This window comes from Lates calcarifer, linkage group LG13, assembly GCF_001640805.2.
Source record: "Lates calcarifer isolate ASB-BC8 linkage group LG13, TLL_Latcal_v3, whole genome shotgun sequence".
Taxonomy (NCBI): domain Eukaryota; kingdom Metazoa; phylum Chordata; class Actinopteri; family Centropomidae; genus Lates; species Lates calcarifer.
The window spans coordinates 17,695,116-17,713,775 of NC_066845.1; the positions used below are offsets into that span (position 1 = coordinate 17,695,116).

Below are 18,660 nucleotides of genomic sequence, written 5' to 3' on the forward strand. Positions count from 1 at the left end.
GAACATGACAAAAGTGTGTGCCAAAGTTGTCCTAAAACTTCTTTCCTGACCAAAAGGAAAAGCATTCTGGCCCAGAAACAAATCACAGTGCTTGATCAGCCTCCCTATTCACCTGATCTAGCACTATGTGACTTTTTCCTTTCTCCTAAGATCAAATCTGTTCTCAAAGGAACATGTTTTCAGTCTGTGATAACTGTCTGAAGAAGACTTACTGCTGTTTTTTTTAAAGTTATTTTTTTGGGCTTTTTCACCTTTATTGCCAGGACAGTGGAAAGGAGACAGGAAACAGGGAGAGAGAGTGAGGGAATGACACGCAGTAAAGATCCGGCCAGACCAGGAGTCAATCCGGGGACCAGCTGTTCAGAGCACTTAGGCCCAACCATTCAGCTATGGGGGCACCCCTATTGCACTGTTTTGAGCAGTGGAAGACCTGAATGCAGTGGTGTGTTGATGCAGAAGAGGAGTGTGTTGAAGGAGAAAGACAATGAAAAATGTTTATGATCAATAACATTGTATTACAGCATTAGTCTCGTTATTTAATAGCTATACCTTGTATATTACATATGTTTTTGAATTTGCATTTAAAGGAAGTTAAACAATTTGGAAAACAATTTGTTCATCAAGAAATCCTTTTTTGTTTAGAAACTTCACAATTTGGAAGAATTCTTAAAGTTGTCCCAGGATCTTTGGGTCCTGTCCATCTCAAACTACAAATACCACTTCTGCTTAAATGTATAGTATATAATATTTCTATAGTGCGTTCATATCAAGGTGTTGTGATGTGTGTCCTGCAAACATCATGTCTTGTATTTGAAATTATGGAACTTTGTTTGGCCAAATGATTATGAAGACACCTTAGATTGATAATGATGACACTTGTCTTTTATTGAAGCCCAACTCACTTATACAAACCTTATCTGTACATTTATAAGTATCATGGACATGCAAAAAGATAAACTCTGGGATTTAACTTGTAAACTTGTATAAACCTGTACAGGATTATAAATAATCTGTCACAGTAGAAGGATCTGAACGTCTTTTTTATTATGCCACAAGAATGGTGGCAAAATAACACTGAAAACTCAAAAGTCACAACTTTGCAAAGCACTCACTTCCAACTTAACTGTTTAACATTTTGTTTCACTAGACTTGAAACTAAAATGTGCTTATAGTAATACACCGATAAGCCACAACATTAAAACCACCGGTGATGCCACAATACGTTTTTTTGTTTTTAAAAATAAAGGCGTGAGTTGTGAAGAAAAAAAAACATCAGTAGTATTAAAGACTTGATCCATATGAGAATCCCCAGTAGAATTCAACACTATAGTTTAAGTTATAAGTGCCACATGTCAAAATCCCTCATTAATTAAAATGAGCTGTTTGTCATTCTGGTCATTCAGTAGTGTCTTTTCATCACAACTGGTTTTGCTGTGATCTGAGCAGTTTGTTTGTGGCAGAAACTGGTGCCGCTCAAAGGAAAAAGAGCTTGTCTGACAGCTGGACGGCTGGCTCTGAGTGCAGGTACTGGCCAGACAGGAAAGCCAGTTTGTGGGCATATTTGCATGGTGCTGGAACACGAATGGTGCCTGGCCAGTTCCAGTACAAATGGCACATCTTGAATGTCAGCCTGGTGTGGGAACAAAACAACTGTATTACGATTTTTCTGGAAGCTTCTCATTTTCATTGGCCTGATGACATACCAAAACAAAACAAAAACAAGCATGCGACAGGAGAAGTTGCAATTCCTCATGAAAAATGTGCATCTTAAGGAAAACACATTGACAGGTTTAGTTCTAAATTGGTATAATCTGTTAATGTTGCCGCTGCCAGTTCTTTTCTTCTCTGTTCAATGATAGTGAAATATATATTCTTTACCTTTGCAAATGGTCTGGTGTGAGGTTTGCTGTGTTGTACAAAGAGATGTAATGTGTAGGGAGTCCACAGCCCTGGCGAATGTGATGTGCCATCAGATAGAAGTCCACCCTGAATGAGGAAAATCACCTTAAAGTCAGAAATGTTAACTAGCCAACATCAGATACAGTCTCTCTGATGGTTTCCTTATCAATGCACATATTTACTACTGTTGCCAGGAGATGGGATTTCTGTCTTTCTGATATACACAGGTAAACACCAGCTCCCCTCTTCCACTACTCTGTCATGTTGAGTTGCTTATGATCTTCATCTCTCCCATCTTCCTCATGTATGGATGGCAATATTTTCATAGAATGCTAACATGAATTTATTCCTGTAGTAACTGTACCACAGTTAAACTGGAGCCATCACAGATTATTGTGTTCAGGCGTACTTTTGTGGTTTCTTGGGCTGCATTGTTCACAAAGTTTACGTTGACAAATTTTCTTCTCATCTAAACTGCCTATTATAACAGAGAGGGGCCCATAATTGGCTGAAAACAACACTGCATTAAGAAATGAAGCTTTCTCAAATGATTTTAACAAAAACCACTGCTTTTGCACACTCAGTTTTTCTAGGGAGGTATACAGGAAAAACAAAAACAACATGTTGCCATTTTGCAAAGAAGTTAATCATAGCTCTTTTCCTTTCTTTTTTTAAATTTTTTTAACCAAAAGCAGTTTAATGTGCATTTTGGCCAACTGGCCAATCCGATACAGGCACAGAAATTACTCGCTAATGCTAATTTTACTTCTTACCCCACAATAGGAGCTTAGAAAGTTGTTGCTGACAGCTCGTTCACTTTGATAGACTAAGACTGACCATTCTCTCTGAGTGAGGGTGTGATCCAGAACAGTTCCAGGTGGAGGAGTACCAATGCTGTTTGAAGTCCAGGAGTAGAGGGTGGTGCTGATGCGTTTTTGGACCACAATGAAGACCAGCTTGGGCTCATAGCCAGGGAATGTCTCAAAACATTTGATTAACTGTGGGATCTCGTACTGCTCCACCATCTTCAGCTGGCCATCTGACACTCCATCCCGATACACCACAATTTTCTCAGGCAAGTTGTGGTTCACCTATACAGATGGACATATACAAGTGTTATATCAGATCACTGAAGACAGTGAAGTCTTAGTTTGTTAGCTGTGGTTTAGGAAGAGTGGTCACTGCACTGCAAGACATCTTTGTAACATATACTCGTAGTATTGACCTCGTAGTACTTCTGCAGTGCAGCCAGTAAGCACACTCTGAAGCCATTGATTAGTTCTTCATTGGGTGTTTGGAAAGTTACTCTGGAGTACCAGCGTGTCAGTGAGCTGGAGAAGAAAACATCAAATGTAATCACCACTATTAGAAGAGATTTTTGCCAGTGTTGCAATAAAAAAGTCAAATGGGTGGTTATTCTATAAAACAACAGAAACAATTCAATCGATACAAGGTCCAAAAGTGGAGAGAAAAGAGAAGGTTCACCTGTTCACACTTGCGACAAAGCCCATGACTGACTGATGCGCCTTGCTGGTGTTGTGGTGGACATCAACGCCAACCACCATCAAGTGTTTCTACTCAAGTGAGATAGTAGTTTGTTATTTCCCCACTGAAGTCATATTACAGCCTCTTATTTTTACACCAATCACCACATCTGTGTAATTGTGTTCCAGTGGTACTGTGGTATCAATTTTACAGTACCCACCAAGATGTTTTCCCCTAACCGTTCAGGCCCAGTGGATGAGCTGTTATGTTCCTGCTCTTGGAAGACACCAGACTCACCAGAGGGACGCTGACTGTCCACAGCTCTCCTCCTAACTTGCTGTTGATCTGCAGGAGTATCTTTTGGGCAACACTCTTCAATTTCTGTTGCTGGGAAATTGTCCGGATATTGATGACCTGATAACAAATGAAAAAATTTGGTAGTAAATATTTTCAAATAAGACATAATTTCACCAACAATTCCAAACTATACACCGTTTTCACTGACTCTAATGCACTTAGAGAAACTACACAAACCTGGGATGGGATTGGACTTTTAATGCAGCAAAGCTTCTTGATGGCACTGTAGAGGTCGTCTCTGTTGCCAACAATGATGCACACTATGAGCTGCATGTTGGGCTGCAAACAGATGAGAAACAGAACATGCACATAAGATGGATCCAACTGCACTGAAGGCCTGCTTCAGTGCTACCACACACAGTCAACATTTCTACATGGGCAAAAACTTGTTGCTGTTCAAATTTCATGACAGCCTTCAACAGTAATGACAAAGAAAGACAAAGGGATACTTGTGTGTCATATAAGTGATGTCACATGAGGATAGGTATGTACTGTGTATCATGTCAGTGCAGTTTGTACTAAATGGGCTAAAACATGCAAAACTATTCAGGACTTGACAGTTCACAGTTGCTCAAGTTGCCCCAGGCAACCAGACAGGAACCACTGTCAGTCATTTTGTGGTCTTGTTTCTGCAGCAATCAGGGCATGTTCAATGCAGGAGGGCATTTGTACGTATCTTATCACTAATTCATAATCTATAATTTCCACTGGACAAACATTTGCAGAAGGAATGTTGAGTACTCTTCATTTATGATGCAAACTCTGAGGTTCAAATGTCTTTACTTAAGTATAATGCTGATCATATTTTAAGACATGGCGAATGAAATGAAATGCAGAAATGAAATACCCACACTTGCACATGTGTGTCGCTCTTTTGCAGTAAATTGGCATACAGCAAAAGATCATTATCACTTCTTAAAGCTGCATTTTACAAGACATAACTTTTTAGTTGCTTAATACAAGAAGTGAATCCTTATCTTTAAGTAGTATTACAGTCTAAATTTTACTGTCATACTTCACTGGTGAGCTGAGAGTGGATGCTCTTGACATAAGTCTCAGTACGATCGTCCCTCAGCTCCACTCGAATGGGTCGCTCCAGTCGAACCCCAATAGGCCCGGCCACCTTTTTAAAAGTGGAAACCAGCTCCTCAGCCTGCTCTGCACAGCGGCGAGGGTAGAAGACGGCCCAGATGTTCAAAGGGATCTAAAAGTAACATGGGTCAGTTGTGGTAGAAACAAAGTAATACACTGATGCTTGAGGTGGGCAGATAGCAACTGTGGTCATTATAACTGCAGACAGAAAATGCTAATGATGTATATCACGATATAACTTTTCCTTGATATTTAAGACATAGTCAATAACAACGTCAATAGAACTCATTCTACCTGTGTTTTGACAGTACAAAAAGCAAGTGATAATGAGAATAGCGCAGAGCCGAACCAATCGTGGCTGGAACAGAGTTATAAGCACATCAGGTTGCACAGCACAAAGCGCAGGAGTAACACAGGGATTGCACACGTGCTAATGTTTTGGATACTGCAGCCATGCACAGCAGTACGTTAGGAGTGGGAGCGAGATAAAAACAAAAATAACAGAAAATGTTCACAAAAACTCGAGAGACAGCGTTACTGAAGAAGACACCCCGACACAGCCCCGAAAGACAGAGGACTGACAGGTACAGAGACCTGGTAGACACAGCTGATAAAAACTCTGTGGGATTTGGAATTTGCCCCAGTAGAAAATACAAATACAAATCTGGCTTAATGTTAGCTAGTTCATTTGCTCTCTTTGTCTCTTCTATCTTGGCCACCACTATAAAATGTATGTATCAGAAACACTGCAGACATATAGTTGGTGTCTTGGTCATAGCTCAGTTATCTCAGCCAGTTTTAACTAGTCATAAAACTGGTAGTTTCCGTTTTAGCTGTGCCTGTTCTTGCTAAATTTAAAAAAAAAAGAAGGAAAAAAAAGTGTGACAACCCAGCCACTGACATTCTGTGAGCTGAATCTTCTGACTGATGCATCAAATAGTTGACATTTAGGCCAGCCATCAACTATAATTGAACAATTAATAGAAACATTATTAAACTTGCAATATGGTCGATGACCACACCTACAAATCATCAATCAACAAACATGCTTGTTTGGTACAGACCCCAGCAAAAATCAAATCATCATAATTTCTGTATATTTTTCAGTGAAAATAAGTTTTAAAAATTCCACTAAAATCATAACACATTTTTCAACTTTTGCACAGGAGATCATAATCTGATTGTTTTTTGCATATTGTTCACCCCTATTATCAACTGTGAAAATGTCACAGGCTGGACAATGTTGCTATCTCACCTCCTCAGTGTTCCAGTGAAAAATCTTTATATTTAACATTAGAGCTAAATTACATTCAGCAAAAAATGAGGAGGCAGCAGCAGAGATTCCTCTCCAACACTCACAGAACTGATTGATGCATCCCTGACAACCTCTCTGGACCAGGATACATCAGCACCAGTGGCAAATGAGGAGGACTGCAGGCAGATGGTTTCAAGGGGCAGAGCTCTACCTTTAACCTGCAAAAGAGTAAACAAATACACCATATACTGTCAAAAAATTAGCAAATTACTAACAAGAAAAATTGGCTCAGGAACACATGGAATATAAAAAGTAAGAGCAAAACAACAAAAGCACATATTAGTACTTGGTTCTAGTGTCTTCCTGCCAACGGTAGTTGATGTTTTTAAATCCCATTTCTCAGGAAGCAGGCTTTCTTTCAGTCAGTTCCCAGCTCAATGACTAGAATGGGCTCTGGGTCTCTGACAAGGATTGGTAATAACACCTTTTAAATAATATAATTTACAGTGACTTTAAAAACCTAATGACTCTTCTTTTATTTCTATTGTGTTATGTGGACTGACATACAAAGGTGGAACATGGCTCAAATTTACCATATCATCAGACTAAAAGGAAGGGGTGTGATATTGGACACTGAATTTATCAAGTTACACTTGTTGCTTCTCTGTCTTGCCCTGTGACAAAACTGTGAAGTGTTTCTCTAAGGTTATACAAATTATTACCATTAGTATCTCTGAGCCAATCTCCAGTCCCCATCGGCTGAGCTCTTTCAGACTCTCAGGGTTGGCTCTGATGTTCTTCAGAAGCTGCTTTATTGAGTGGGTGTGCTGCTCACCGCTCACATTGATGTGCATGGTCAGATCCTAAAATATATGAAAAAGACTATATATTTTCAGACCTGAATCTTGTAAGACCCCTGCTGCTACATCCCAGACCTTATACACTGATAGAATAAGATATGCAAGGTTTGACTGAGACATGATGACAACCAATCTTAATTATCTGCCAACTACGATTCATTTATACCTGGCTAGGTCTTGTGGTTTGACCTTACTCTCTTGATGATTTTGATATGACTTAACTGTTCAGGCCTAGTGGGCATCCAGTTCTAAAGATCAGATTTGACAAATGGATTTACAGTCCATACTATTACTGTCACACAGTCTCTGTCTCTATGGTGTGCAACAATTACATTCTTAAACCCAGTGTTCTGATGGTAACCTTGTATCATGAATCTAACTGAGTTGATAGTCATTACAAACCTGCCTACTTTCAAGACAATATACATTATACATGGTATATTTTTAAAACACCTTGTCTTCCAGTAACAATGTCTACTCTCTAGGACTGCTAGGAAGGAAGGAAGGAAGGAAGGAACAGTGCCTAAAATTGAAAGGTTTAAGATGAGAATGACAGGACAAGAGCATAGTGCTGACACATTAAATTTACCTTCATAGCTCTGAAGTCCTTCCTCATTTTTTCAGGGATTCCTGTCATGAAGGAAAGCTCTGGCACTAAAAGGATCTCTCCAGTAATGATTTGCTGCAAAAAATAAAAAATAAATAAATAAATAAAAAATAAATAAATAAGTTAAGTATTTACTCCTCATATAATATTTTTAATATAATTTCCTCTTACAGTATTATATTATATTAGGATACAACCTACAGTATTAAGTTGCTCAAGAAAAAGCAGAGTGCCTCTCACATGCAAGGCTGAACTTCTTCAAAAAAAATCAAGCAGATTGTAAGACCCACTGAAGCCACAAGGTGGCATTCTGATGCAAGAATTCAGGTCACATCAGCTGAGTGGTCTACTATAAAGAGCTTAAATTTATCATGGGAAAAAAAACACCTGACTGTATTGTGAGCATTTATTATTATGTCAGGATAAGTGCTGAGGAGAGGTCTTACCTTTCCTCCTGGCTTGGACCTCTCCTTCGGCCGATGCATGAGCAGAGGTTGGTCCATCTCTTTGATTGTAATCCCATAGTTCTTGCTGTTACAACATGGAGGCCAATACAGAGCAATGGCAATTGTGACAGAAGCATATGTAAAAAACGTCAAATGACTAATGACTTTTATTCCTTCTCCGAAAAACAAAACAAACAAAAAACTGCTGCCAACTGCTGTACTATACTCCCTAGGTCAGTTTTCAAGAGTTCATGGAAAGAGCAGTCTCACCTGTAGTATTCCACAAAGGTGGTTTTTGTGCCATCCATCAATGGGAAGGTGTCTTTAGGGGACTTGTTCCATTCAATGGCATCAATGCGGTAGGTGCGGTTGTTGTAGCGGGTGATGACGATGCTGCCGATCAGTTCTTTGGTGCATTCATCTTGGAAGTTCTCCTTGCTCTGTTGGTACAACATGTTCCTGTAGACAGCAGGGGCCAAAGGTCATAGTCTTCCCATTTGCCGTTTCAAATGAAAGGCCCTGTGTCTTGTTTTTCCCTTTTCTGTTTAAACATACAGTGCAAGGCAAGGGCAAGATTATTTCTGTCCTAGATACAATAAGTCTGTTGCATTAGTCAAGTCTCTGCCCTCCAACTCACCTCTTCATCCAACCCCAGAGAGTAGTGTTATAGTGACTGAGGCTTTCACAGTTCTGTCTCAGGGGACAGATACACCAAGAACATGAAGTCTTGCAAACTGATATTTAAATACGTATGACTATGTCACAGAATATGACATTTATATAGCTCCATGTGGCTCAGTCATGGTATATTTAATGTTTAAATTAGCATGAGCATGTCTGAGTACCTATACAGAAGAAACTAGGGCTAAACGATTTTATTGAAATTGAACTGAAATCGCAATTTGAACTAATGCGATTTGCAAAGCGCAATGACTGCGATTATTTCAGTAGACGTGTTGTTAGAGTTTTTTTAAGCTGCCCTACAGTTCACACACAGAGCACTGCAGGAGCAACAGAGCAACGGGCTGTAAACTTCACGACCAAATCTTGCCTTAAATAATCAAACCACAAAACTAATTGTGTAACTGTGGTGTTAGATACTTGATGAGCAGAGCAACAGCGCAACAAAGGCAGTGTGAGTTGCTCCGATTCTCTCCACTTCAGTGTCACGTTCTACCTGCTGAGAGCTGTATGCTAAAGCAGAAACTACTGGTGTTATGAGTGTCAATAGGCTGGCAAGAGAAATAACTGAGCTGTGACCAAGACGCCAACAAGTCTGTAGTGTTTCTGCTATGCATATTATGTATGCAAGAAGAGAAAAAGAGAGAAAATGGTGTGAGGTTAAGTGAGGTTTGTATTTGTATTTTCTACCGGGAAAAATCCTGTAGCGTTTTAATCAGCTGTGCCTCTCTCTGTGTGCCTGTCAGTCTCCTGTCATTCCCCTTCAGTGTATCAACATTTGAAAAGTCACCACAGGCAGCAAATTGACCGATGTAAAGTTACTACAAAAGACAAGAGAATATAGTGCTACTGTTTGTTTTGAGAGAATTGTTCTATGGTTCATTATGAGTATGTCCTATACCATTTATTTTTGGAATAAATACATTTTGGATGCATATATTTTCATTCTCATCCTTGGATTAGTACACAGAGCAGTTAATATTTCAATGATCTTTTTGATGGTAATGCTCCATCACATGTTTTACATGTATATACTGAATCCTGGACTGAAGCCCAAGTTTCAAAATCATATCGCAAATCAAATTACTTAAAATAAAAAGACAAAGTGTGATTCATTCCCCATGACAACTGAGTATGTAATAGTTAAAAGAAAATGTAGGTGTAACGTATGTAACAAGTATTTATAATAAATGTATCTATTTTAACTATTAGATATAATATACCAAATTATTTCAAAAACTATATGCTTGACTTACATATATTAATCTAACCATGAACTGCTGTTGGTATGCTACTACTGATTTGCTGTGTGAACTCACATGACATCCAGCACAGAGTCATTCCGCAAGACTTTGTGAGACACATCCACACATAGGAACAGCCCTCCATCTGTTCGCTTGATACAAGTTGAATAGCCTGGCCACACTTGAAGCCTAAAACAGGTACACAAATAGGATAATGAATGGGATAGAGTTGTCACAGTGGTGTCTGCCCTATGATGATGTTATAATACAAAAAAACACTAACCGATGTTTTCCAAGAATGACTGCGCTCTCTGGATCATAGTGATTTCGTCCTACCAGCTTCAGTCCAATGATTTTCATTACCCTTGGAAAACAACAAACACACATGCGACATTCAGAGAATGAATAGCACAAACACTGATTAGTCAGAACACAAATGACATAGAATCTGACACACAGCTGCAAACTAGCTGAAAGCAATTTTTATATTTAAAACATCCAAAAATTAAAATCATGTTGCTGTTTATGAGTGGGTGGAGGAAAATGACATTTTAGATTAGTAGAAGATTAATGTTGCTGTTATTTAGTAGTGTTGTTGGACACCATCTATCTGCATACTCATGCTGCTGTATTTCAATATACTAATTTATATACAATCTAAAACAAAAGTGATCAATTTCACACCAAACAGTAAAGGAGCCTTATTAAAAACATACCTCCTGAGCACCACATTGTAGAAGGGAATGCATAGATCTGAGTTGGGTGGCAAAATCTTCGTCATCTGGATTTTGATTTGTATTTCCTCATCATCGGTCCGTCTCAAACTCTTGAGAACAACCACCTGCATGTTATCAAAATGCAAAAGGCAAACAAAAAAGGCATCTGGTGTCAGGTACAGCACTGTTAACGCTAACCCTAACTATTTCAAAAATAATCACTGTGATACCCACGTCATTCAGCTTGACAGGCAGGTAGAGTATGGAGCCATCAAAAGCCACTACGTCCCCCGTGGTCGAGCGGTGATCTTTCATCATCCCGAAACGCATTGGCATTGATTCAACATTTGGACTGAAAGATATGATTAGAAATCTACGACTTCTAAGAATACATAAGGTACTTTCCAGTCACAATTACCAGTATGAACTGACAATATCGATTCAACAAAGGTTGCTTAGGGATAACCTTGTGGCACTAAGCATGTCTCCTCTAGGACTTTATTAACAGTGGGATTTCAGTGTTTGGTTCACATTATGATTCAAAATTCAATTCACTTTCAACATTGGAACACATTCTTATAACACAGGAAAAGACGTATAAGATTTTACACATTAAATTTTTTAACATTTCCACCAGTAATGTCTGTTTAATGGTTGCTAAATAGAGGAAACACAAGTCAGTGGTACACAATACTTACGTGAATGTAACATGGTACTGATAAACAGCTTCGTTCTTGCAGTGAATCGGGATGTGGTTTGAGCCAATAGTTATAGGAGCTCCTTTTTTTCCAGCCTTACTGATTGGCTCACTGATCAGAGAATATACACATACAAACAGATCATTTCAGCACAACATGAGCCATCAATTAGCTTACAGGAAGAGTTTCTTTAAAGGAAGTGTCCCTAACACAGCATGCTGACCTCAAACACTGACAAGGGCTGACTGATCAAACACATCATACTGCGTTGCATCTGTAAAATGTTCAAAGACCTCACACATGCTGGAGGAAATATCTGGTCACTAATCTCAAATTCTAAAAAGGTCACATCACATAACACACAAAGAATCTTATGTGAAGGAGAAATAGTACACTCACCGCACTGCCTCCATTTGCAGCTCTCTCTGTGCTGGTGCAACAGTAGAAAGCTCCAGGACATCTTGAGTAGTGGGCACAGGGGGCATGGCTGCTTCACATATTTGCATTTCATCAAACATATTATTGATTAGGTTTGTATACAGCTGCCTTTATGCAGATTATAAGGTAATGAGTTGGACAAGCTAAACAGAAGTTGCATATTAAACCTTTTTTTAAAATAACCTATTTTGCCCCCTGTCATGAATTCATTGATGAAGCCTAAATATCCACTTTAACCCATCTGAAGAAAACAATTGCACTTTTACAACGTTCCATGAATTGTCAGAATCATTTTTCTTTCAGTTTCCTTACCTGCACAGGAAGGCTGAGAATATATGACTGGTTGCGGTTCAGAGGCAGGAGAAACTGACCCAACACGACCTGGAGGAAAAGAAGGAAGTAAAGGGCACCCTCTTCCTACTCCAAGCTGTGGCATTGCTGATCTCCCAAGCCCCACTGCCATCAGCTGGGACAAACTTTGGCCATGGAAACTGTAACAGGTCAAATTCCACAGTTAACAGGGTTGTATATCCATTTTTCCAATGCTAAGAATGGTTGCAATAATTTAAAATGTTTGCACAGAATTTTATTACAAATATTTCTGTGACCAACAAGCAACCTGCAAGGCCCTTGAAATTGCTATGAGAAACTATGTGTATCTTCGTATCTGTCCACTTGAGGAGTCAATATCTGCGGTTACACTTTCACAAAAAACAAAAATACCTCACATACAACATCCCTTCAGGTACAATGACCTGGGTTACAAAAGCTACAAAGTCAAAGCAGCACTAACACACAACATATGCACTGTAATATGCACATATTCACTGTCAATCCAACAACAACAGACTTGAATTTAAGATGGTGTCTTTATGATTATTATGGAGGCTGTGCTTTGTTCGCTGTTGAATTACATTATGTTCTACCAAAATATTTAGTCAGCCTCTGTCTTTATAAATGACACAATCAAGTAGAATAAGAACAAACTGTTAGTCAACAGATATATTCACTTTGCCTCTTACCTGCTGCCTCGTCCCATCACCTCTTCAGTTTGGCTGATAATCTCTTGGGTACCTTGCAGCTTTGTCTCTCCCACGTCGCCGGCTGCTCCCCTCCCTGCAAAAAATATTTAACAAATCAATTCTCAGGGTTCTTCTGCTCATACACAGTGACACTAATTTAAGCCTACTTTAGCAGGTTATATAATTGTATCAACCCACTGAGGCTTATTAATGTCCTCATGACCTTGGTTGAAGAGGGGTCACCCACTGTTTATATTTAATAAAATGTTTTTTCTATTTGGGGGGAGAACTTAATTTATGATTAATTAATGAGGCAATGTAAACAATTCCTTTGACAGAGAAAGGAGAAAACAAAGCATACATATGTGGGTGAGCAGGGAGTCAGAGAAAAGTGAATTATATGAAGAATGCTCTGTCATGACCAAATCAACTAGGGCTTTTTGTACTGAACAAACTGTTTTAACTGAATGCTTTACAGCACACAGAATGTATAACATTTGATTTGATTTTCTTTAACTATTTATCAAGACACTTCTCTCTGTTAAAAAATGTGTTCAATGTGTACAGAGAAAAATATTTTACAGCTGTCAGGATATCATTTTTTAAAAATCCAGTATTAACAGTTCATAAGTACAGGTTATGATGTGTTGGATTTACTCTAAGTCCCTCTCACACCATTGAGTTTCTTAGTGACATGAGATGGTGCCAAAGCTTTACGCATAATAGCTGAAAGAGTTCCTATTAGTCCTAAGGTTTACTCTGTTAAAAAAAAGAAAGGAAAAAAAATCAACATAACATACATACAACACTCAGAGTAGGTTGTACATTGATAATACACCTGCACCTAATTCACATCTGACAATGTTTTTTATCTTACAGCTTGTTAGAACAGCATACAGAATGTTATGTGCAAAACTGTCTGAAACTAAAATTAGATACAGAGGTACGATTAATTTCCAGTAAACCAATAACTGCTCCCAGGAGTATTTAATTTTTTCCTTTAAAATTCAAGTTTCAAATACTGACCAACTGGCAGTGTTCCTCTTCCCCATGAAGTCAGTGAGGGCTCAATGCCCATTCCTCTGAACATGGAGACCAATGTTAAACCTTGACCATGGGTAGGCTTGTCAACCTGTAAGCCGAAACAGCTCTTACAGTGAGCCAATATTATTTTTTAAAATTAACACATGCAAAGGTGTATGTGTATAGACGCTTCTCTGGTTCCAACCTCTTTTGTTGGCAGAGCCGCAGTCTCCTCCGTCAGGTCTCGTGTTGTAGTTTCAAATGGAGGTGTCTGTCCGTGCTGTGGCTCCAGACTAGGCAGAATAGCACCTCTTGCTACCCCTATCTTTGGTTCAGCTGTTGGGAAGAGCAGTCCTCTGGCCTGTCCAACTCCTCCATCACCAGACTGCAACAGCAGTCCTCTGGCTCGTCCAAGCGCAGGTTCTGTAATGGACACGGTTACTCCTTGTCCTTGTGGGGTATCGCCAGGAGTGGGGAAACCTCTGGCTCGTCCTACACCAGGTCCTTCTGTAGAGAGCAGCAGCCCTCTACTACGTCCTACATCTAACTCTTCTGGCTGCAGTCCTCTTCCTCGTCCCAGCCAGGGAACGCCCGTCATGCCACTAAGGTCAGTAGGAAGCTCTGGATCCATTCAGTCAACTTTTGATACTACCACTTGACACACCAATTGATTAACTGTAAGGAACAAACCATAGAATAAAAGTTAAATTACAAAAGGAAATGGTGCATGGCTAGGTCTGTCTATATCAGATAGCATGGGTTATTATAGTAGTATAGAAGTAGTACCAGAAGTACACTGAACAACTTGTTACCCTTCTTAAAGGGCTGAATTCTAATTGACCTAGACAACATTTCAGCTCCGATTTGCTGTCAATAGGTTTTAAGCACACTGTACAGATAACAATTAAGAGAGCTAAGTCTTCACCAGAAACAAGGAATAGCTCTATGTTAGATAGATATAATATTATTAGTATTTAACTAATTAACATACCAGCTAATGAGATAGTTGCACAGTCATTTTTCTTTACAGTTTGATGAACCGTTAGGTAAAAGAGAAAGGGGAGAAGAAAGACTGTTGATGATGGTACTAGTGGTTAAGTCAACTTTAACCGTCGCTAACATTAATTACTGACCGCGACATGACGGCGCCTTTACCGACATGGCCTTATCTTCACTCAAGTACTTCTAAAATTTCACGAGAACCTGACCAGTGCTGTATATCTATTCATTAACTTTTAACCTAGACAAACATTACAGTAAATATTGAGATTGATTATTATTCGGTAAAATAGTTTTCTACCTTGCTTTCGGCATGGCCCCGCAGTTAGCTAACAGTAACAGTAGCTAGCTAACTGAGGCACGTGCTAAAGAAAATGACCCCTCCTACGCTGACAACCACTAGTTGAAAATGAATAAACCGATATACTTCCAGAAGACTCAGCAAGTTTTCAGCAAACATATTCTTGTTAGTTATTAAAACTACAGAATGAGAACTCATTTATAATCGACGGATGTGTTTCTCACCTGGGACTAGACGAAGGCTTCACACTACAATTTTCCAACTGACAGACTCGACATGTCGACAAATAGTATCAGCCCCCCGATACCCTTATTGGATTATCAATCAAGATTGGGCCGAAGGGCATTGGTTTACTGCACCTGTCAATCTTTTATTGTCAATTCAAATAACACTGGAAATATCGTTTTGTCGCCCTCTGGTGGTAACCACCTGTGCTCATCAGGAGCACATCACCTGAGCAGTCTCATGCAATGGTTAATCCGTGTCACATCTCACAAGAGCAGCATCAGTCTACTGATGTCTCCTACATGTCCTGAAACTGACTCAATTAGACTCATTAAAAGAAGTTGTGGTTGGCTCCCACAGAATAATTTTGCAATCAATCAGAAGTAATAGCCGAAAAAAACAACAACAGAGATTACCAAATTCAGGTAAAGTATTGTGATATGTTGTAAATATATATATCTACATTCATTAGATTAGGATTTCTATCATTAAAATCTTTCCATGGGAGCTGTTATTCAGTGCTTAGTAATGCCACTGGGGCATAATATGTATTTTTGAGCAGTTTGGTGGTGATGAATAATATGTTTTACAAGCTCAACCGTATGGTGCCATTATCTCTAATCTGCTATTATATAGTTATCCACAAATCATCACACATTCATCCAATTATGCCCTGGTCTGTGTGGGATAAAACACATTTACATGGGCCAACTGATTGGCAGAAGCTGTGCCATTTTGTAAAGTTTTCTTCTTCAACAAGGGTTGTGACAGAATAAATCCTGAACCATGTTCATATTTAAAACACTTGAGACAACACTGAAAATTGTTACTACATGATTAAAGTGAACTTGGGTATAAGCATGCGGTCTCCGCTGAGACAGTCTTTAGTCTTTTGGGAAATTAACCAAATACTGTATTTGCTGTGTGTATCGCAACCCATTTCTGGCTTTCATGAAGAATTTCTAATAATGACAACTCTTTTGAATCTTGGCTTTCACTAATTGTCTCATTTCACAACTATGAACATTTATTTTTGATCCAAAAAGCTAAACTAAAAAGATAACTATAATGAAAAGGTGTTTCACCACCTCCTCACATCAGCTGCTGAAATGAGCATAGCTTTGTGTCTCTTTGTTATATGAAAAAAGAAAATGAATATGACTGTCACTGGAGGTGGCCTAACATTCTTAAAAGTCCAAAGGCCCGCAGAGCTTTGGTTTTCAGGTCACCGGTCAGGCATATTGGCAATTAGACTTAGACTCTTTTGAAATAATCACAAAAATGCTCCCAGAGGTATTGAGGTGATGACTTTGTGCTCGCACCTGGTCTCTGCAGGGATAAATTAATCAGTGCTTCATAAAGTAACAATTTCTCTGGTTCTTTTATATTAACTACAGTTTTTTGGCGAGTGACCAGATGGGATGCTTTGTTTAACTGCTGTCAGATAGACTCTGCTGGAGTTAACTTGGAAGAACTTGCAGGAAAACAGTAAGTAATAGTTAGATAATCTTCTCTATTTATATTCAAAATTACTCTTCAACAGACTCTGAGGAATCACACTACACACACAGCAAAAACCGAAAGGGAACCTACCGATGCTTCTTAATGATTTTAGTTTTGAGGGCTGCAATACCATCTATTGACAAATTGAAGTAAGTGCAAACGATATGGAGAGCAAATGGACCTGCCATAATAAATGTTAACACTGCTAACATCTGAATCTGGTCAGTGTGACAGCAGCAATCACCCAATGTTAGGGAAATTGCAACTTGTGTCAATATAAGAACATTTAAGCTGTTGTGTGATCACTCACTACTCACTGTTCATATGTGACTCTGAACAAGTGTTGATAAATAAGTGATTAAATGACTGAATAAGTGAAGAAAATGTAAAATGAAAGTGTACAGCTAATAAGTTGTCGGTGAAGGAGGGTTTTATGTTATACTAATTAGAGCAAGCCTTGTTTCAGATTCATGTGGGGTAATCAGCAATCAGTAGTTGTTTACCTGCTGAGAATAAACTCCTCAACCCAGAGAAGTTTCAGGTGTTTGTCACCTTGTATTTTAGACTCCCTGCAGCTGGAATGATTAGGGTAGGCTAAGTGATGTTCATTCTTACTGTCTCAGTGGCCAGTGGCAGAGATGTGGTGATTTACATTACAATAATGTTGCACATTAGGAATATGAATCAGGTTCAGCATGCTGACTCAGCAGACCCAACTCCTGGGATAGACAAAGCTTGAGAAAATTTAAAAACCCCTGTCCCCTGTTGTGATTAGTCAGCTTGCCCACATCACTGGAACTGACACACTGTCATGTTTGCTTCTTTTTTCTTATTTGCATTTTGTAACTTTGCACTTTTCTGACTCATCATTCTGCCTGGAGCTTCTCTGTGGGACAATTGTAAACAAAAGATGGACAATAAAACGTTAGGCTTCAGATCACAAACACAACCAAATATTATTTGAAATAAACACAGAGATGTCCTCAAGTCAAATGCAGTACAAACATACTTTTAATATATAAAAACACAACAAATTTGAGCTCAGTGTCTTACCTAAGGACCATTCAATATATAGACAAGAAGAAAGATTGAACTACAAACAAATTTTCTCTACCACTTGAGTTACACACATCCACAGATGCTACAAATTATACCTCGGTCCGTTTAAAATGACAAAGAACAAACCAAAACCAAACCAAAAACACCCTGCCAGGTGACATGGGGCCTTGTGGTACATCAGGCAGCCACAAACGTCACTGAGAAATCATTTTTATCTGTTGAGGTTACTATCACAATTTAATTTCCTACACATACAACAATTAATATAACATGGCATTTAATTTGATCAAAAATTGGGAAACTGTCATTTGAGCTATAAATCATATTAAATAATTAACTCAGAAGTTATTTTTCAATATGAGTAAGGTTTCATATCAGTCATAGGATTATCATTTAAAAGTGTGACCTACACCACTGGTGATCACTGGTAATATAAAATTGTTTGGGACTTATGCTGATGACTCTTTTGCCCCAGTGCATGCTGGAAGAGTTCTCAACACACCTACCTCATGTAACTGCAATTACATGATCAGCACTCAGCCAACCAAACCAATACTGATCATGTTTTCAATTCTCTGCAGATCCAAGTTCAACAAATCAGTCCTAAATGCTCTCAAAGAAGCAAATTAGCTGGATACACAGGATAACAAGGTAATTTTAGCCTGATAACAGGAAATTAGCCTGAATTAATTAAGTCACATTTGTATAACAGGTCACAGGGCATGACCCTTTTGGTAATTTACCATTACT

General features: G+C 38.8%; 1 protein-coding gene across 4 annotated transcripts; it reads right to left on the reverse strand.

Moving 5' to 3' along the window:
• Nucleotides 1–863: 863 nt before the first annotated feature.
• piwil2 (piwi-like RNA-mediated gene silencing 2) lies at nucleotides 864–15,577 on the reverse strand. Of its 4 annotated transcripts, none has more exons than XM_018669293.2 (24): nucleotides 15,348–15,577; nucleotides 14,029–14,498; nucleotides 13,827–13,932; nucleotides 12,801–12,894; nucleotides 12,091–12,269; nucleotides 11,740–11,800; nucleotides 11,341–11,451; nucleotides 10,877–10,994; nucleotides 10,643–10,767; nucleotides 10,210–10,290; nucleotides 10,002–10,115; nucleotides 8,272–8,460; nucleotides 8,002–8,086; nucleotides 7,538–7,630; nucleotides 6,811–6,951; nucleotides 6,193–6,306; nucleotides 4,757–4,945; nucleotides 3,919–4,020; nucleotides 3,682–3,798; nucleotides 3,385–3,473; nucleotides 3,125–3,230; nucleotides 2,737–2,990; nucleotides 1,879–1,986; nucleotides 864–1,630 (listed from the first exon to the last, which is right to left on the reverse strand). In XM_018669293.2, exons 2-24 carry the CDS (start codon nucleotides 14,452–14,454, stop codon nucleotides 1,474–1,476), a joined length of 3,159 nt encoding a protein of 1,052 aa, XP_018524809.1. In that variant the 5' UTR covers nucleotides 14,455–14,498; nucleotides 15,348–15,577; the 3' UTR covers nucleotides 864–1,473. The 4 variants fall into 4 exon arrangements, with proteins under 4 accessions (XP_018524809.1, XP_018524808.1, XP_018524806.1 ...); XM_018669292.2 differs by having other exon boundaries at nucleotides 11,740–11,827; XM_018669290.2 differs by having other exon boundaries at nucleotides 11,740–11,830.
• Nucleotides 15,578–18,660: the final 3,083 nt, after the last annotated feature.

What these genes read in the sequence shown, in the direction of transcription:
- piwil2 (XM_018669290.2), bottom strand. Translation starts at nt 14,454, where the DNA reads ATGGATCCAGAGCTTCCTACTGACCTTAGTGGCATGACGGGCGTTCCC. An exon ending in TTGGCTCAGAGATACTAATG is followed by an intron (nt 6,307 to 6,810) that starts GTAATAATTTGT and finishes ACTCTTTTGCAG; the next exon opens with GTTAAAGGTAGAGCTCTGCC. An exon ending in ACACCAGACCATTTGCAAAG is followed by an intron (nt 1,631 to 1,878) that starts GTAAAGAATATA and finishes TTCCCACACCAG; the next exon opens with GCTGACATTCAAGATGTGCC.